Source organism: Mytilus californianus, unplaced genomic scaffold (assembly GCF_021869535.1).
Source record: "Mytilus californianus isolate M0D057914Y unplaced genomic scaffold, xbMytCali1.0.p SCAF_12, whole genome shotgun sequence".
Classification (NCBI taxonomy): domain Eukaryota; kingdom Metazoa; phylum Mollusca; class Bivalvia; order Mytilida; family Mytilidae; genus Mytilus; species Mytilus californianus.
In genome coordinates this window covers 48,713,260-48,734,989 of record NW_026262604.1, presented here as the reverse complement: position 1 = coordinate 48,734,989, position 21,730 = coordinate 48,713,260, and the positions used below count along the sequence as shown (strand labels likewise).

At 32.8% G+C, this 21,730-nt stretch overlaps 1 protein-coding gene across 3 annotated transcripts in view; it reads left to right on the top strand.

The window, feature by feature from the left end:
• The window catches only part of LOC127721945 (colorectal mutant cancer protein-like), a 64,747-nt gene extending 43,331 nt beyond the window's left edge, over positions 1-21,416 (top strand). For all 3 annotated transcript variants that reach the window (XM_052228792.1, XM_052228794.1, XM_052228793.1), the window contains 11 exons: positions 1,420-1,523; positions 2,733-2,896; positions 4,242-4,508; positions 6,264-6,370; positions 6,771-6,879; positions 9,073-9,454; positions 10,746-10,890; positions 12,119-12,344; positions 13,595-13,771; positions 15,638-15,937; positions 18,880-21,416. In XM_052228792.1, the coding sequence (XP_052084752.1) occupies positions 1,420-1,523; positions 2,733-2,896; positions 4,242-4,508; positions 6,264-6,370; positions 6,771-6,879; positions 9,073-9,454; positions 10,746-10,890; positions 12,119-12,344; positions 13,595-13,771; positions 15,638-15,937; positions 18,880-18,957 (2,059 nt within the window). In that variant the 3' untranslated portion in view covers positions 18,958-21,416. The remainder of the gene's footprint in view (positions 1-1,419; positions 1,524-2,732; positions 2,897-4,241; positions 4,509-6,263; positions 6,371-6,770; positions 6,880-9,072; positions 9,455-10,745; positions 10,891-12,118; positions 12,345-13,594; positions 13,772-15,637; positions 15,938-18,879) is intronic.
• The last annotated feature ends 314 nt before the right edge of the window (positions 21,417-21,730 follow it).

Genomic DNA, 21,730 nt, shown 5'->3' with positions numbered 1-21,730 from the left:
TTGTCTGCTCTATGGTCGGGTTCTTGTCTCATTCCCCATTTCCATTCTCAATTTTATAAAAGATAGCTAATGTGTGAAATGATGGTTGTTGATAAGTTTTGAGACAAAATCCTGGTATGATTAATGATATTTCTAGGTATCATAAACCTAACACTCTGTTCTGTGGAATATTTTCAGGTGAAACACACAAAAAAACCTGAAAAACAAAAAGAAACATAAGATTGATTGATTGTTGCTTGGTAAACCTCCAGTGGCAAAAAATTTCATGCATATTCAGTAGGATGGAAACGTGATTACTTTATGGATATGAATAAGTTACTCATCAAGCTAGTTGAGATATACTTTGATTTTGATGTCTTGTATCAAAAAATTATTTTATCCTTCTCATTTTGTTTATTTATAAAGTTATTATATATCTTTGTACTTATTCTTTTCCTGCATGGCTGAGAATTGCCAAAAAACTAAATAAAGTTATTTTTACAGATACTTTTTTTAGACGATTTTGCAGTTAATTTTTTCATGATTTTCAATTGATGTTGTTTTTTTTATTTTTGAAAGTCATGACAATAAATAGCTCGCAAAAATTAATTTGTTTACAGTAATAACTAGGAATCAAGAGATTAATGTAGTTTGCTGAAACATCTTACTTAGTCCTTTATTTCCCCTAAGGATGAAAGTTTTTGTGTCATTTACATAGGTAGACCCTCTTCACTAGTTAAACATCCCTTATCTGAATGAAGGCTGTATATTGCTCTCTGGATATTTTTGCTGCTTGGTTGCTGTCTCGTTGACATATACCCACCTTCTTTTTCATATATCCTGACAGAAGAGTTGAGTTTAGACTTTTCCCCTGGTTTACACACAGTTTAATTTTAACAGAAATCGTTGAATAGAGTTGGTTCAATCATTTTTCTGCCCCCACAGTTAGGCAACAGGGGCATTAAGTGTTACCATTGACCATCCATCCATCTGTCTTTTTGTCCTTCCTTCTGTCTGTCTTTCCATCCGTCTGTCCTTCTGAACGTTTCATTTTCGTTTCCGCACTCTAACTTAAGTTTGCCCAATGCAAATTTTATGAAATTCATACACAATGCTTAAATTCAAAACTAGCAGACAGAATTTGGGCAGTGGGTCACTCACCGTTCTAAATTTATGCCCCTTTATAACTTGGAAAATTGCAAATTTTTTCGTTTCCAGACTCTTAACTTAAGTTTGTCTCATCCAAATTTTATGAAACTCATACACAATGCTAAGAACCACAACATGCAGACAGAGTTCGAATTTAGGTTGTGAGTCATGTACCATTCTAGAGTTATGCCCCTTTCAACTTTGAAAATTGCAAAGCTTGAGCAGGGGCATTCATGTCCTCAGACACATTCATCTTTTATTTCATTTTAACTTACTGTTGTTTCTTTTCAGAGAAGAAGAAGAATATGAAGAATCAGATCCAGGAGTACAGAGTACTAAGAGTAATAATCCAAGGAGTATTGACGAAAATAATCCGTCTCAGGCTGCTAGTGTTGGTAGGTGTATACTAGATATATTAGGAATGATGTCTCTGTGTGCTTATAAAAAATCCCTCATAGTTTGATGGGGCCTTGGTGTTCGAGTTGTCTAAGTAGTCCAACTACTGTATCACTAGCCTCTCAACACTGAGGTTGTGAGTTTGAACCCCCCACCTGGCAGGTTTATCTGACTCCAGATTTAATTAACTAGGGTTGTCAGTTTTCATGTCGAAGGTTGTGGTTCTCTCAGGGCACTCTGGTTTCCTCCAACATTAAAACTGACCTCCACAATATAGCCAATAATGCTGAGAGTGACGTTCAACACCAATCAATCAATCAATCATGGCAAATGCATATTCAGGACAGGAACTTGTAAATGTAATATGAGTATGAACCCTGCTTTGTACTAGATCAACACGCTGAGCTAGAATTTTTTGGCTAGTTCACAAGGTTAGTCTACAGAAAGACATGTCACCCTACCTGGATACATTATTCTGACTTCGCCCCATCAGTCATTGCTACCTCTCCTAGTGGAGGTATGCATGAGAACACTGAGACTCAGATTTCGTAGTAAGAGTACATTGAATGAGTCTAGTAGATACATAGGGAATAGTTTGGATATAATATGTATGAAATAATCCATAGGCTGCTAGTGTTGGTATACATATGTATATAAGTTTTATCAGGAAAAGTGTATTGTGTGAAACAATCCCTCAAAGATATATCAGGAGTTGTATTTGCATATATGGAAAATAGACACAAATTTTCCTGCCAAAAATTATATCTTCAAATATTTATATAAAAAACAAGGCCTGTATATTGTATATTAATTTTTCCAGTATATTGATGTGTTATGGATTGACAAAGACATCATTTAGGATATTTTTGAAAATTTAAATGCCGTAAAGTGGTCAATATTTGCTAGGGTTATTTTTGCTAATTTTTTGATTAAGATAAAATAATGAAAATGTCTGATTACGTAAGTTATGTCTTTAAAGAAAACCAACATCATGAACAAAATAAGGTTGAAAAATAAACAGACTTAATAAGAAATTCTGAAATTTAAACTGCTAAAATTAACCTTGTGACAGTATCAGCATAAGTTATATCTTATAAACTTTGGGACTTTTTGCAACATCTCAATTGTTTATATTTTATGCATGTATGTATTCTAATAAAATGTTTTCATTTGTCACTATATTATGCTTAATTACTTTATTTTCAAAGGAGACATTGTGACAAATTTAAATGAGGAATTGTCAAGAGTTGTGTCAGAATTAGAGAATGCCATCGATGAAAGAAAGAACAGTCCTGAGGAGGGAGATGAAGATGAAAATGTAGATGAAATACAACAAGAGGTTAATGATGGGGTAGAGGAAAAGGCTTTAGAGGTAAATCGGGGAATGGTTGAAAATAAAATAAGCGTTTTTTGGGTAAAGAATGGTTGAAATGTAATCAAAACCATAATGTTGATGGGTTGATAGCTTTATTTTCCATTCCCCATCTCTTCCTTTGAAAGTTCAATCACCATACTGCAATGAGGTGAACATTTTTAGGTCTAATCCATGGCCCATGCCAAGAAATTGATTAATTATAAATAATCAGATATTCAATTAAGAAAATGATGTGTACAACCATACTTGTCAAGAAAACTATTTTATTAAAAATTACATATAAAGTTCAAGGTGCATGAAACTCTGTTTTAAAAAAAAGTTTCAATTCAATTACAACAATTAAAGGCAAGGGGAGGATAACTCCAATTTAAAATATTTCCTAAATGTGTTCAATTTCAATTCACTGTTTTATTTTAAGTTGACATTGCAGAATGAAAGCAATCTTTACCCTTCAGTGCTAACAAGCATTGGTAGATACACACTGTTTTCTGTGTACTGTGTAAATGAAATTATTTACTGTATTAGTCTGGAAGAAATTAATTTTTTATACTGAAAGTAAAACACTATAGTAATTGTTACTATTGACAGCTGTGTACATATAGCTAGTTTACTTTTGTTTAAAAAAAGATAGTAAACGATTGGAAAAAATGTTAATAGAGACAGTCATGTAAATAGCAACAAATTAACATCTGTACGGAACAAAGTGAACCAGGTCAAAAAAAGGTCTGAAGATACCAAGAAAACATTTATAACTCTTAGTCAAAAAGAGAAACTGACAACGCCATGACAAAACATAGAAAACTAACACAAACTCTACTAAATGTGGGTCTCATTGGGGTCTAAGCGTGACCCGGGAATGCCGATTTATTGTAAGCGTGACACGTGAAAGTCAAATTAATGTGCCGTGAAAACGGAAATGAAGTCTAGCGGGACACAGGAAATTACAAAAAAATGAGAATTGCTTACGTACATAGTGTAAGCGGGATACGGGAATCTGACAAAACAGTAAGCGGGATCCGGGATCAGAACCCCCCAATGAGACCCCCCTAAATGGAGTAATCTCAGGTGCTCTGGAAGGGATAGCTGATCCTGCTCCTCATGTGACACCCATCATGTTACTCCTATAAAATATGCTGATAGGTTATATCAATGATAAGACTTTTTGCAATAGCAGATTGGTAATTATTGACTCGTATCCAACCCTAAGACATATTCAACTTGTTCATTTGTTTGTCAATTTTACCTAATTAAAAGCAGACTCAAACAGTTAGATATGGGACCTAGACCAATGAAATTGGCAAACACAGCAAAATGACCTGCTAGATTATTCTCCATTTTTCAGGCTTGTAAGCTGAAGGATGCTTTTGACTTTGATCCAGAACCCCCTGAGGTACCCCCACGAGGACTACGCCCTGCTACATTCCATCCTCCGCCACCACCCCCTCCCAATGAGTACCCAGAGCCAGCGTACTTACAGGAGGAGATCAACAGCCTTAAGGCTGAAACCTACATCCTACAAGAACAAATAGGAAAGCAGGAGGCTGAATTGAACCTACATAGGGCTGCCCTCGGAAGTTTACGTGAAGAGAGGGACAGATATTATAGAAAAGTATGTAGTAAATTTATTTGGTGATGAAATTAATAATGACAAAAAAATTGAATTTATGTTTTTAATTGGTCAGATATATATGACGATTTGAAGAAGTAGGTTCAAATAGGATTGTTACCAAGAAAAAAATTAATATTTTAAAGGCATTTTTTCATACCCAGAATCTTCTGAAAATTCAGATAATTTTTGCGATGTTTTTATTATTGTGAAAAATTGTGATGAGATAAACAAAAGTTAAATCTTGCATTATAAATCTTTGAAAGCATTATTTTTAAGGAGTATTTTTTGAAATGGCAATAATTGATTTCGCATTTTTGTCCATTGTTTAAAAATTGCATTAACGAATGCACACAAAAACTTCTGAATTTACTCTATATCTTAACTGAGTAGAAACTAATTGTTATTTGCATACATTCAGTTAAGCATCACAGATTCATATTATTTACATGTTTAAACTTTCTAGACCTCTATTACAAGCTTTCCTATAATCAGTCAGGGGCATTACTTAAACAAGTAGCTTTTAAAATTACCTATACAAGTAATGTTGAAAACGAGGCTATTTTAAATATTACTTATATAAGTAACTTTTCTAAACATTATTTTTATAGGTGTCCAATTATACAGATTTTACTAGCTTTAATAAATTTTCACAGTCATCTGGTTATTTTTGCCATGAAATATAAAATCTAATCCTTCTGAAACACTAATTGCCTTTCTGACGCACTTATCTTTCATATCGACGCTTCTGGGTCAAAGATTGGTCTCTTGGGACTATTAAAATATAATATTCCTCGAAAATCTTGAAGGTAGACAGATATAAATAGATAGAAACTTGTGAATTAATTAAGACTTGAAGTTATTTATAATTTGTAACCCAAAACAATTACATATATTCCTTAAATAAGTGTTATTACTAATTCTTTCAAAGATGTATAAAATAACTTATTCAAGTAATATTTTTGTCATTATTTTAAAGTAACCCTTTATCTCTATACTCCTCTCAAATCTAATAAATTCTTTATTTTATGATATAAAATGATGTAAAAATTCATGAAAACTACATTTAGTCCATGCTTCTATTGAAATTTAAAATAACTCTATTGAGTTATTTTATTATTTTTAAAAACAAAAATTACCTATATAAGTAACTAAAAAAAATTACTTGTTTAAGTAACGCCCCTGACTGAAAATAGCCTAGATTATATGATTGTTTTTGCTAAAAAATTAAGAATATTGTGAGTTGCATTGCTAACTGATCAGCAAAAAAAGTAAGAAGCGAGATTGTAATTGCAATTTTTTTCTAAAGCCAATGTAAATATAACATTTATTATGTAATGGCCTTGACTGCATTATAAGTGTTTAAAATCAACTCATCACATCTTTTAATACAAAGATTCATGTATTTTTATTTAAAAAATATATCAGAGATCCTATGTTCATAGAAACGCTGCTTAGATATACAGTTTCACACAATTCATTCTAACATTAGAATTCAGTATCAGGTACTACATTTTATTATAAAATATGCAAGTTCTGTACTCCTTGCAGCCACTGATTGACTGAATCTTAACATAAGGGTTAAAAAAACCATAAGATATTATTTTTAAAGTTGAAAAACAGATTTGGATAATTGAGAGGCAAATGATACCAAAGGGACATTAATGAAAAAAACCACAAAAAGACGAACAACAGTACACAAAACACAACATAGAAAACTAAAGACTAAGACTAAGTTTTGTCCAATTTATTTTGTAGTGGAAGGAGACTTGTAATAAAGTACAAACTTATGATTCCTCCAGTCCACAACAGAGTAGGACATCTACACCAACAAAGTCACAACAGTCTGCTCAATCCGTAGAAAGGTAGGTACCAGTCTACAACAGATAAGGACCTCTATACCCAAGTTTTTGTATTTCATTGTAATTTCAAGACGAAACAAATAAGGGATCAGCATTGTATCTAAATTTTATGTTATTATGCTATGCACTGTGTATAACATTACTATATTGGTGTATCCAATGTGCTAACTATACTCTAATTCCCAATATCAGGAAAAATGGTCATAAAAGTGTGTGTGACAATTACATAGAAATTGCATTAATTATTCTTGCGCTTTTTGTCCTGTTATGTTTCCTTTATAATGTGAATTTTCTGTGACGCTTTTGTATATGATATACTCTTTGCGCAAGGATCAAAGTATACCTTTGCAAAACATGAAATAATAAATCATATTTAACACATTGTCTTATTTATTATTTATAGGAGTGTTCATGCTGAGCAAGCACCTGTTGCTAAGGTAGCTGAGCTGAAGAAACTGAAGACTTGTGCCAGTGATAGAAAAATGTTGGGACCTGAGATTAGTGACACTGCTGTAAGTATTAGATATACCTTGAGGGTGTTACCCCGAATGGGTGTATCTAATTTTCACCAAGATATTATTGTCAATGCAGAATGATAGTTTTCAATAATTTAGGAAGGGGGTCTTTCAGCGATTTGATCATATGTTATTGAAAAGCATGATAAATGCAGGGTTTCCAATTTCATTTAACGACATCTTAGTGTAAGTGCTCTTATATTGAATATGCCTCCCATGTGGTCCTGAAAATCAAAAATTTTTGTATAATTAGCCATTTCAGAATCCAAAGGAATATAGGTAATTTCATTGTTCATACACATAATTGAAGATTACGATTCATCATTGGTTGAATTTAAATTGTGTAGGATGTTGTTAGCCAATCACATGGTGTTTTGGTGTACATTTAAAAAAAAGATTACAGCGAATTCATTAGATTCTGAAACGGTGAATTATCAAATCATCTGGTTGGCATATTAAAAATAAAATGAAATTGTTTTTGACAAGAATCTTCAAGTCTGAGAAGAGTTAAAAATTATAAGCATTGGCAAATTACGTACTTCATGGAAATTTTGTAATCAAAAGAAAAATGAAAAAGACTGTTTAACCTTGGTGTTTGTTTGATGTTTGAATTTTTTATAAAAATATCTAAATGTTTTTATACGACCAGTCATATATTGGTATGACGTTGGCGTCGTCGTCGTCCGAAGACACATTGGTTTTCGCACTCTAACTTTAGTTTAAAGGAAGGTTGGGATTGATTTTGGGGGTTATGGTACCAACAGTTAAGGAATAAGGGGGTAATTGCCTCAAAAGTTTTGGAATTAGGGGCCAAAAAGGGGCAAAACACAAGCATTTTTCTAGTTTCAGGACAATAACTTGTGTGTAAGTGTATGGATCTTTATGAAATTGTACTACAAGGTTCCATATCACAAAGGGAAAGCTGGAATTGAGTTTGGGGGTAATTGCCCAAAACGTTTAGGAAAAAGGGGCCAAAAATAAGCATTTTTCTAGTTTCCAGACAATAACTTGTGTTCAAGTGTATGGATTTCTCTGAAATTGTACTGCAAGGTACCATACCACATAGGGAAGGCTGGGATTGATTTTGGGGGTAATTGCATCAAATTTTAGGAATTAGGGGACAAAAAGTGGCAAAAAACAAGCATTTTTCTAGTTTCAGGACAATAACTTGTGTGTAAGTGTATAGATCTTTATGAAATTGTACACAAGGTTCCATATCACAAAGGGAAAGCTGGGTTTGAGTTTGGGGGTAATTGCCCTAAATGTTTAGGAATTTGGGGCCAAAAAGGGGCCTAAAAACAAGCGTTTTTCTAGTTTCCAGACAATAACTTATGTTCATGTGTATGGATCTCTCTGAAATTGTACTGCAAGGTACCATGCCACAAAGGGAAGGCTGGGATTGAGTTTTGGGGGTGATGAATCATAAGGGGGTTCAAAAAGTTTGGGGGAGGGATTTTTTTTCCCTTTTTTTCCTTTTTTTTCCTTTAAAATTTTAATTTGTTTATTTCTGATTTATATATGAAAGCAAATAATAATGATATGGTTTGAATAGGAAAACTAAAAATTTTTAAGTTCTTAGACCACATTCATTCTGTGTCAGAAACCTATGCTGTGTCAAATATTTAATCACAATCCAAATTCAGTACTGTTTCAAGCTTGAATGTTGTGTCCATACTTGCCCCAACTGTTCAGGGTTCGACCTCTGCGGTCGTATCAAGCTGCGCCCAGCGGAGCATTTTATTTCACCAAAGTAAAAAAAAAAGCACTAAAAAGAATTTTTAAAATCTTTGTTAATGCTGAACATATCATGAAATGCTGTATACCGTGAACTACAGCATTGTGATTTTGATTTTAGAATGTATTTTTTTAAAATGCCTTGCTCATGTTATCAGACAAAGTCACATATTATCGTGTTCTTTCTGTGACATTACCCAAGTGTGCTTACATGGAGTTAAACTTACGGCAAACATTTTTCATCACTTTATTTTTAACGAACAAAAAGTTTCAACTAAATGATACCTGTAAACTTTTTTAATGTTTAACAATAGATTTAATGTTAATTTTTGTTGAAAATATGAAAATATTCATTACAGCACAATTGAAATACTTTTTTACAAGAAATTAATTTTATTGAAAATATTCCTTTGACTTTATTAATTAAATGCATATCTCTTTTTTTCTTTAATTTAGTTCCCTAATACAAAAGTTGCTGAACATTTATCTCATGGACTACAGGAGTGTTCTAACATGCAAGAAATCGTACAGAACATTTATACAAGTGGCTCTGAAGTGATGGATAACCATGTTAGTGAATTTGAAATCGAATTTGAACGATTGCAGAGTAAAATTGATAATTTGAAATCTCAGAACGATTTGTTGTGTTTGACTTTGGACGAGAGTAAAGCCATGACAGATCGGTTAACGGTGCTAATCGGAAAATATGAATCTAATGTGACAGCTTTACAACTTGCGGTGAATTATTCCGATCAGGCTATGGAAGTTTACGATACGTTGGTGAATTTAGTTGAAAGTGAAATGGCCATATTGGCTACAAAATCTTGGAAACCGGAAGGTAAATGTGAAACGTTTTCTGATGATTTTAAAAAAATCAAAGAATCCTTGGTAATAGAAAAAATAATACGGGCATTAGTTACATGTAAGAAGAAATTATGTGTTTGTTAGTGAGATGGCAACCAATTATGAAATCAGAAAATGTCGGTTATACATCAGTGAGACAGTGACCCAACACAAAAATAACCAAAAAGACATCTTGAGCTTCAACATCACTTAAAATCAAATTGTCGCCACATGACTTTAGCACTAAGATACAGCTGATACTTGGTTTGAAGTTCAGTAGCATTGGTGTGACAAGTGTTCAAGTCATTACGTTCTTCCTTTATATATTATAGAGAAATTGTCAATAGAGATGTACCTATAAGGGTCATTTGGTAAACTTTAAGATATGGTCTTTACTACCGGTATGTGCATTGCAAGAAAAAAAAAAGATTACATTGAAAATAAATTTTCCTGGTTTTTGACAAGTTAATGTAGAATGTTTCCTCATCAAACTCAATTGTTATGCCATAGAACTGAACATGCATGAACTATTTTCCACTGGACATTAAGCAAACAACAATCAATCAGTCAACAATATTGAATATATGGAAGATTCAAATAGTAAGAATAATAAATAATTGCATTTATATAAAGAAATATTACTCACAGCTAGTACAATATTCATATTTTAGTTGAAAAAAAACATGCTAGAAGTCCTTAGTTAATTTATGTATCATTGTCATTTTGCTTAGTTTCTTCTGTTACATATCCTGTCATCGGACTCGGAATTCTTTTAAACTGAGGATTACTGTGCGTATTGCTGTGTGTTTGTTTGTTCTACATTGGCTAGAGGTATAGGGGGAGGGTTGAGATCTCACAAAACATGTTGAACCCCGCCACATTTTTTGCGCCTGTCCCAAATCAGGAGCCTCTGGCCTTGGTTAGTCTTGTATGTTTTTTTAATTTTAGTTCATTTATATGTTTCGGAGTTTAGTGTGATGTCCATTTTCACTGAACTAGTACACATTTTTGTTAAGGGCCAGCTGAAGCCCGCCTCCGGGTGGGGGATTTTCTCTCTGAGTTGAAGACCCATTGATGGCCTTGTTCTGTTTTCTGCTCTTTGGTCGGGTTGTTGTCTATTTGATGCATTCCCCGTTTCCATTCTCAATTTTATTTCTCCATCATTGTTTTATTTCAATCGGTCACATCAGTTCAAGATCACTTAAATGAAAATTTTTTCCACTGGATCCAAAATTTTCATGTAAAAAACAGTGAAGTATATGTAACAGACGATAATGAATTTACAGGTGAACAAGAAGATAATTCTGTGATAAAGAAGGCTCATGAGCATAGGAAGATTTCAGAGAGTGCTGCACGACATTTACTACAGAAGTTAGATAGGACAACAGGGGTACATTTGTCAGTTATTACACAACCCTTTGACACACTCAGGTAATTTTGACTACACATTTAGATATTTATACCCCCACAACCTAAGTGGGAAATAGGAATTACTCAGTCCATTTCCCTCGTAACCAAAACAACAATCGAGCCGGATAGATATTGTTGACCTTAATAAAGAAGGATGCTTTTATGTAAGTACAACACGGTACCTCTATCGATTTTCTCACAACTATTAAACACACACTGGTAAGGTAGGAATCAAGGTTACCTTGTCAATCAGCTTACTAACATTTGTTTCTTTTTGACAGACATTCAGAATCTCATTTCAGTGAATACAAATAAACAGGTTATTGTCCTTTGCTATTTAAACAATGAAAATGAAAGTTGATTTAGAAGAATAAGTTGGGTAAACATTGATATGCAGCTATTAGTTTGTTGGCAAGAGGAAAAAATGTTCTGTTAAATATTTATAAACATTGTCTGCATTTGTATTTTGATCATAACTGTTCAGGTGATATATGCAATTTCCCCATCCTCTCAGAAATGCTTGTGAATCGTTATTGTATAAGGGCTTGTTTACTTGTTTTCTTGATCTGCAAACATATGTTTCTTTATATAACTGTGATTTTTTTTGCCAGTTTTCAAATAGTTCATTATAGTTTTTATCAGAATTGTTGTATTTGCAAGTGTTGCATGTTTTGAATTTTCATATTTTCCTGAATCAGCATTGAGAGAACGAACAACTTTAACAAAAAACTCTTAACATTAGTTATAGAAAGAAAATCTTCAGCAACAAAATTTGGTCTTTATGATAGGGAGTTGCAATATGAAAGAAAATGATAGTGTTTTATCAATAAATTGAAATGTCATTTAGAATGCAAGCCACTGCATAAAAAAAAAAGATATGCATGCTTCAACAAATGAAACGTTTTCTTTAAATTTGTGAAGATATGAATCATAAAAACAAAACCTATGGAATCTAAAAAGGTCAACAAAACAGAAACCAAGAACTGTCAGATCCTTGGTAGAGTAGTGTTGACAACGAATCTGTATTTCAATATGGGCTATTCCATTAAAAATTACGTGCAACGGTGGCCAAAGTATCCAAAGTCACCTACAACCAACATACTTTCTTGGAATAATTTTGTATACATCAAATGGAGATACAATCATAAATGAACCATGAACCTTATCTGTTAATAAACTTTCTCTTTCTACCATCTCATATTTATTTCAATGGAAAAGTCCTCATTATGCTATACATGACTATTTTCAGTATCAGTTCTACGACGAGTTCTGTCGACAGTGATGTTAGTAAAATAGAAGAGACCAGATTACGTGAATACATACATAGACTGACGACAGACCGAGCTGCCATCAGACTCACTGTGGCTGACTTGGAGAGTATTCATGTAGACCCTCCAGCAATGGAGACGAGGAGAGACACCCAGAGATTTGATCTTGAGAATGCTGTGTTGATGCAGGAATTAATGGCTATTAAGGTTGGTTTGATGAATCTTTGTGCATTGATTTGCGGTTTTGATGTTATAGCACATTTTTACAATTTTTTGCCCCACCTACGATAACTTTGTTTATTATTTGACTATAAATTTTCTATTTTCTCATTGTTAAATAGGAAATCTTTGATAAATCATTATATTCACTGCGGAAAAAAACACAAGAGGTTAATGTAAGATTTGGAACAGGGTCTGTGTACCTAAATATAGATATTCCAAGGCAACGTTAATGACGTAGGTTTATGACGTCATGCAAATTCCTGTTTTTTTCTTTTTCTTGTTTTCAGGTATTTTTTTAGTAATCTTTATTGAATATTTCAACTTATGAAAATTAGCTACTGTAAAGGCAGATGATATACATGTATAGTGTATAAAACAGGGAGCAGTTTTAAAAGTATCTTTGTACAAATACTTGAAAATTGGAGAAGGATAAAAAGTCATGACTTGATTTCATTAATTTGATACAATGATTTATCAACCCCAGAGATTTGACATTCACCCTCGGCTGTTGGCCTCAGTGAATATTATATCTCTGGGGTTGATAAATCATTGTATCAACCTCATCAAAAGTCAATAATTGTATATTGTCCATCGGTCTCCTGTATCAGGTTATAATTTTGGTTTAAGGTAGTTTGTAATTACATAAACTAGAGACTTTGAGGCCGGCATATGGATTTGAACAATGAGCAAATAAGTAAAAGATATACTGTAAAGTTATACATATATATTTTTTAGTTAAATTTTTGTTAGTAAGGTTTTATTTTAATTTTTGTTTTGCTTTGATTCTGGTCTTTCTTAAAGATAAAACATACACCAAGCAAAATTTTCGTGATTTTGTCTTAATAAGCAAAATAATCCTCTCAAAATGGGCACTAAATGGTAGTAAATTTTATATGTTGGAACATGAACACATTCGTAAGTATTTGTTGATAAAACTATAAACCAATCTTGACTTGTTTTTATAAATCAGTTTCACCAGGTGACCCAAGCAAGGCTAATCGGCGTAAATGACATAATTGAACAATTGGTTCTTACTGTGACATAACAACATAAGCATTGTGACATAACAACATAAGCATTGTGACATAACAACATAAGCATTGTGACATAACAACATAAGCATTGTGACATAACAACATAAGCATTGTGACATAGTATTTTAAAATTGTAGGGGAGAATGCATAAATTTGAGAGTGGTCTTTATATATAATTAGAGACCGAATTCTTTGTTATAGGAAGAAAAGGCTGAATTGAAATCCCACAATTATTTATTAGAAAAGGAGAAACGATCTATAGAGTTACGACTGAGTGGGAAAGAGGCTCAGGAGCAGGCTTATTATGTACAGATAGAGCATCTGAAAGGTGAAGTAAGAGATCTGGAACAAAGATTGACAGACAGAAGGAGAAATCAGGTATTGTACTTGCTTACCTTGCTGTAACATCAACCTTTTAACACCCCACTTTATATCCCCATACACAAATGAGAAATCTTCTCCCCTTCCACCACTTAGTTCTATACCTATTTACACAAATATACTGCTCAAAGAAAGTTATGCAACATTTCCATTGAGATAAATGGAGGTTAAACATTAGGGCTCATATCTTCATAGAAATTATCTGAAATTAAGAGTATTCCCGTTTTAAAGGGTGTTGCAAATATTGATTAAAGAAAAGAACTAAAAATATATGATAAAAATTTAGGGAGTAAAAAAGTACCCTTTCCAATTTTATTTCTTTATTTTTTGCAAGGGAAATGTTAGTTTCTGTTCATATGTAATCATTTAATCCAACAGTTACCACCACTTCATCAATGTTGTCCATTGTATCCAATTTTTAACTAAGCATGTGCAGAAACATGTTAAATTTGTGACTTTTAATATTGACCTCTCTCCTCAATGTTTGCTAACAGTGTAGTTGTCTGAAATTTGACCAACACAACTATAGTATTTCTGAATATTTGCAACTGGACATAAAACAACCAACAATCAATCAATCAATCAATCTGAATACACAAAAGATTAAAGACTAAGAAAACACAAACTTTTATCAATATTTTGTTTTGCTCTATTTTCAGTCAGAAGTTGTGTTGCTAAACTTTATTTGATAGAACTTTTTAAAGATGAAATATGAGATCTTGAGAATAACTTAAATAAAGAGAAATTAACTAAAAGATTTGATCATGGGTACCTGTAACAGATAGATGTATTTTTAATGCCAAAGTTGACAGCAGCCTCATACAAGACACCTAGAGGTTATAATGAGGTCTTCCAACAAATGACAAGCATCAACACAATATACTGATTGGAACCTTTTCAGTGTTTGTTTTATGGAAAATATTGTTCTGAAAATTAGTCTCAATACTTTCATACAAAAGCAATTAACTAAAATGCACTACATTGTCTGTTTTCAAAACAGATGATAGAAGACTGATGATAACAATCATCCAATCACCCCCAGTTTATTGTGGGGTTCATGTTGCTCAGTCTTCAGTTTTCTATGTTGTGTTTTGTGTACTTTTGTTTGTCTTTTTGTAGATTTTTGTTTTTTTTTGCCATAGCGTTGTCAGTTTGTTTTCGATTTATGAGTTAGAATGTCCCTTTGGTAACTTTTGCCTCTCTTTCAGACATCTAGTAAAGAATTGATGATGATCCTAATGTCCTGCTCTTTACCCTGATCAATCCACTTTGCCAAGCACTTATTTGATTTATTATTACTTTGTTCTCATCCTGAATATAAATAAGATATCTTCTGGATGTTATGGTCATTCCTAAAATCAGACATTTTAAAAGTCTCGTAAATTTGGTCCCTTGGCTTATTGGACCATATGTCCATTGAACTAGTTTTATTATCAGTTTCAAGTTTAATTGTCTGGTAGTAAACATTGTTTTTTCCTGTAAAGGCTTAATACTAAACTGGGCAAGATGTCCAGTAGCAATCTGAGAACTTTGAACTCACTAATGTTTATCATGCAACAATCAATGGATGGGAAATATTATAATTATAGGTACCTGAAGCTTAATACGGAAGCTATAAATTAAAAAAAAAATATATAGTTTTTTCTTGATAAAAACACTATTAAAAAACTGTGAAATCTGATAAGTTACAATTTTTCTGATATTTCCTTGTTTTTGGCACAACCAAGAAATCAAGTATCCATTGAAATACAATTTTTCCATAATCCAAAAAAAAAGTTACCCACCTGAATAAATGAATCAGTAGTATTTGAACAACTTTGTCATCTTTGAAAAAAAATAACATATTTTCTTCATTTCTTTCAGATAGGTGATGATCAGCTGTCAGTTTCAGATATGTCAAATGATTTATCTAAAGACTATAATGAGGCCCTGAGAAGGGAGAAAAAAATGAAATCCAGAATCCAAGAACTTGTGCTAGCTTTGGAAAACTTGTCAAGAAATTCTGAAATTCGACATCAACAGTCGACTGAATTTGTGAATGACTTAAAACGAGCCAATAGTGCCCTGATCTCAGCTTTTGATAAAGCCAAGAAAAAATATCAGAATAAATTAAAGAAGTTGGAACTTCAAATGCAAGGCTTAACAGAAAGATATGAAACACAGGTAAAAATAGCAAGCCAGAGTTATCCTTCTTTTGTTGTGTTGATTGTTGGAATATAATGTGATAGAGAGAGAAAATAAGTGTATGAATAAAAGTAGACTTGGGGTTAATGTCAAGAAGACGGCAATGAAAATGAAAAACTAAAACAAATCCATTTTTTAGCTCACCTGGCCCAAAGGGCCAAGTGAGCTTTTCTCATCACTTTGTGTCCGTCGTCGTCGTCTTTAACTTTTTACATTTTGAACTTCTTCTAGAGAACCACTGAATGGAATGAAACCAAACATGGCATGAATGTTCCTTATGAGGTGCTGACCAAGTGTTGTTACTTTGAAGCCGATCCATCATCCAAGATGGCCGCCAGCAGGGGACTTAGTTTAACATAGGACCCTATGGGAAATACATACAAATGTCTTCGTTTAGAGAACCACTGAATGGAATGAAACCAAACATGGCATGAAAGTTCCTTATGAGGTGCTGACCAAGTTTTGTTACTTTGAAGCCCATCCACATTCCAAGATGGCCACCAACGGGGGACTTAATTTAACATGGGACCCTATGGGAAATATTTACAAATGTCTTCTTTTAGAGAACCACTGAATAGAATGAAACCAAACATGGCATGAATGTTCCTTATGAGGTGCTGACCAAGTGTTGTTACTTTGAAGCCAATCCATTATCAAAGATGCCGCCAGCAGAGGACTTAGTTTAACATAGGACCTTATGGCAAATACATACAAATGCCTTCTTTTAGAGAACCACTGAATGGAATGAAACCAAACATGGCATGAATGTTCCTTATGAGGTGCTGACCAAGTGTTGTTACTTTGAAGCCAATCCATTATCCAAGATGGCTGACAGCAGGGGACTTAGTTTAACATAGGACCCTATGGGAAATAATTACAAATGTCTTCGTTTAGAGAACCACTGAATGGAATGAAACCAAACATGGCATGAATGTTCCTTATGAGGTGCTGACCAAGTGTTGTTACTTTGAAGCCAATCCATTATCCAAGATGGCTGACAGCAGGGGACTTAGTTTAACATAGGACCCTATGGGAAATATTTACAAATGTCTTCTTTTAGAGAACCACTGAATAGAATGAAACCAAACATGGCATGAATGTTCCTTATGAGGTGCTGACCAAGTGTTGTTACTTTGAAGCCAATCCATAATGAAAGATGGCCGCCAGCAGTGACTTAGTTTAACATAGGACCCTATGGGAAATACATACAAATGTCTTCTTTTAGAGAACCACTGAATGGAATGAAACCAAACATTGCATGAATGTTCCTTATGAGGTGCTGACCAAGTGTTGTTACTTTGAAGCCCATCCATGATCCAAGATGGCCGCCAGCGGGGGACTTAGTTTAACATAGGACCCTATGGAAAATACATACAAATGTATTCTTTTAGAGAACCACTGAATGGAATGAAACCAAACATGGCATGAATGTTCCTTATGAGGTGCTGACCAAGTGTTGTTAGTTTGAAGCCGATCCATTATCCAAGATGGCCACCAGCAGGGGACTTAGTTTAACATAGGACCCTATGGGAAATACATACAGATGTCTTCTTTTAGAGAACCACTGAATGGAATGAAACCAAACATGGCATAAATGCTTCTTATGAGGTGCTGACCAAGTGTTGCTACTTTGTTGTCGATTTACTGTTCAAGATGGCCACCAGGATATTTTATTAAATTACAGGGCCAATATTAAACCAAGTTTGGCTTTACTCATTATTAGGGTATCTGTTATGATTTTAATCTATTTTTACATGATTTCCAAAACCAAAGTAGAATCAGGTTAGCGACACAGGCTCTTGAGAGCCTCTAGTTTAGGAATAAAGTTGAAGTTGAAATTTGATATTTTTTGGAAATTAGTGGAAAGTATTCAACAGTTTTTAATAATTTGAAATCATAATTTTTTTCTTTTGTGCAGTACTTATTGATTATAATTTATTTGTTAGTTAACTTCTCTAAGAATTTGAATAATTTTTTTTCAGTTTGATTTTTTTTTCCATTGTTGGAAGAACCATTGTGTGCATGTTTCTTACTGACCCAATGAAATTGTAACCATCGAACAAACCTTACCACATATGAGTATAATTAGGTCATCTTGCTATTTTTTTCATATGATCTGAGTCTCAAATGTCTTCTACAAAGGTAAAAGGATGAAGTAATGACAATCTATTGACCATTGATTGATATAGGTTTCTAGTTTTGTATTGAATGGTAAAATACTGTGGTTGTTGTAGGGAAACCATGAATTCAAATGTCAACAAATATAAAAATAAGAAGATGTGGTATGATTGCCAATGAGATAACTCTCCACCAGAGACCAAATGACACAGAAACTAACAACTATAGGTCACCGTAAGGCCTTCAACAATGAGTAAAACCCATAGTCTGCTATAAAAGGCCCCAAAATGACAAATGTAAAAACATTCAAACGAGAAAACTTAATGGCCTGATTTATGTACAGAATAATGAAGGAAAAACAAATATGATATACAGCAACAAATGACAACCACTGAATTACAGGCTCCTGACTTTGGACAGGCACATACAGAATGTGGCGGTGTTAAAGTATTTATTCTCTTAACAATGTAAACAGACTTTTGCAAACCAAAAAATCAAATATCTTCAAAATATCATTTTATCCTCAACTGATGAAAATTGTAACACACGAATAATAAATGATTCCACAGTATGCCATTGCAATCAACATAATTTGTGTAACAACTTTGATGTTATCTTTTAAAAATATGTTGCAAGAAATATTATTTCTCTTTATTATTACATGTACCAAAATAACTTGTTTAATTGACTCATGTTTGACATTCTTTTTTTCCTTACTATCATTTTGTCATAGTATTAGTTTTAGTGAAAGTTGTTCTGGTCCATGGTCATGCTGTGAATTCACATATTTACCTTTATTGTAGATACGCCTGATGAAACAGAAGATATTAATGTTGGAGGAGGAGTGTAGAAAAGTCCCCCTCAGCGAGACGTCATTATAGCACAAGCTTGCATGTCATGTGACTGTGATTAAACTTCTATATTGTGTCCTGTTTAGAATCATGTTTCACCCAGAGCTGGAATATTTTCAAAATTTCATGAATCCATACATTGCCTTGTATCAGCAATCTTGTTGCCTTTATCTGTGGGTTCTTAAATGTTAAAAATCTCTGTCTTAATGTTTTTTAAGAGTGACACCCTACTACGCATTGTAGCAGCAATCTTATTGCCTTTAACGTTTGGTTCTAAAATGTGATAAATTCACTGTCTTAATGCCTTTAATAATGTTATTTTAAGAGTGACACACTTTTAGAAAATTCAGTTTGCTTGATTGACAGCATCTTCGCTAGTCAAGGGTTAAGATCCAGTACTTCCCTCCTCTTCACCCTTGGCAGATTAAGCCAACATTTGTGATAACAATGTTGCGCCATCTATTGGTAGATTAAAGTCACGCCCATTCCGAATACATTATTCTTGACTAATGGTAGCACTTGAACTCTTCAATTTGGAGGTAAAAACACGGTAGCGTCTAGATTCTACACAGTTGGTAAAGCAGGAAACGAAAATATACGTTGACATTCATGCATTTGTGCAAGAAACATACACAGGAACTTCTATTAATTGATTAAAAACATTCAAATTGTCACTAAATATAGTCGTATGTTTAGGGATATAAAGACTTGTTGCACAATAAGCACGTGCCAATTGTTTACATACACTTTCTACATTTACACTTGATTATGTTATAGGCGCTTTGTGATTGGATGCAGCGAGTTTCGACTGCAACCAATGAAAATCATTACCTTGTGTCTCCGAAATTCTATCTCAATCCACAAAGGGTGGAGAGAAGGGAAGTGGATCTTAACCCTTGGCTAGGGAAGATGGATTGACAGTGAATTGTATTATACTTTATTTCAAGAGTATCAAACATTGCTCCACTGACTTGATTAGAATCAGTTGACTGAAAGTTTTAAATTTATGGATGGCTTCAATTAGCCAACACTTCCAATTATTAGTAATAATCAATATTATTCAACTAATACAAAAGTTGAAATAGGGATTTGATAATGTAAGACCAGTCACATTCGGAATATTTTGTTCGGAAAAATGTATTATGTACGTTTAATACACAGTAATTGATCTAAATTATCCTGTATGTAGTAAATAAACTATATAACATCATTCTTATAAGAGAACAAAATGCCAAAATATGTTTCATCGTTGTCAAAATGCTTTACATTTTTAATTCATTTCTATATCAATGACATATTTCCACTATAGATCTGACAAAGTGTGCTTTAATCTGAATTTTTTGTTTATTGTGTTGAACTGAAAGAATTTTATGCAATAATCATTTTCATATTTTATTATGTCAGTGATGAGTTGAAAATTTACTATGCATATTATTTAAATCTTTGAAAGTTTTGCTTTGCTTTGAAATTGAGAAATATATCTTTGTTATTGCATTGTAAGTATATATATCCACAGTGTTTTGAAAGTTTAAGATGTTTTTATTTGATTTTTTTATTCAAATATATATATATAAAGGAGAAGGTATTATAAGGCCAATTTTTGGCCCCTTGAATTCTAAAATAAAAAAAGAAGTAAAAATCTATCAAATAACTTCATTCAGATGTTCATAAGAAATTAGTCTGGTGAACATCAATATTTATATTTTTCAAAGCTTCAAACTTCTTAGATTTAGTGCACAACAACAAAAACTGCCTAAATAGCCTCAATTTGAAATCTTGTCGTTAATATTTAGATATGAGCAAACAGCTTTACCCAAAAAAGATGTTTATTTTATTTTTTATGCAAATTTCTAGCTCAATTATATTTTGACCAAAACGATGCGTAAAATGGCCATTTGAGGTCAAATGTGTAAATTTCGTCATGTTCATGATGTCATAGTAACATCACACAAGTGACCTTTCTGCTCTAAAGTGTTCAGATTATGTTTATTAGTTCACTTATCAATAAAATTAACAAAATTTTGAAAGATTTGGATAATTTTACTATTTTTGCAACTACAGGGGCCAAATAATGGCCCTTATCATATCTCCTCTTTTGCAAAGACTTTATATTTTGTGCCATAGTTGATTACCATGAATTTGTATTAGATTTTATATAAGTTATACCTTTTATCATTGTCAGAAATATGAAACTTATAGAGTGAAAGTGGAGGTATATTTGTGTGGTTTTATAAGTTATAAAGATTTTATCAATTTAATACATGACCATATTTCAGTGTAAAAATGACATTTATGAATATTTTTGTTTGAGATTTGACCAATATCTGTATTTTCAATACCTTTGGAATATTGAACACTCTGTTAAAAATGATAGAATTTTTTAAACACTTTGATCAAAACGATTGAATTTTATCATTAAGTATATTTGTTTCACAGAAAACATGTCATCTTCAAGCATGGTTTTGAAAGGAAAGAAAGGTTCTTTAAAATATATTTGTAACAACATTAACAGTACCAATTTTACTGCATCAAATGCAATTCCCCAATTGTTGTCTCTTCAGTGATGCTCTCGGCCAAAATATTTGTAAATCCAAAACCTAATACAGATGTTAAAGAGCTGATAGAACCAAACGAGCCAAAAGTAAAGACAATCTGGGAAAGGAATCAGAGCTTTCCCTTAGGAAGACACATTCCTTAATTTAAAATGATTTCTGAATTTATAACAGCAAATCTAAATAAAACAATATCCTTGTTTTCATGCAAATACCGAAGTACTGGCTTCATATAATATAATACTTAAAAA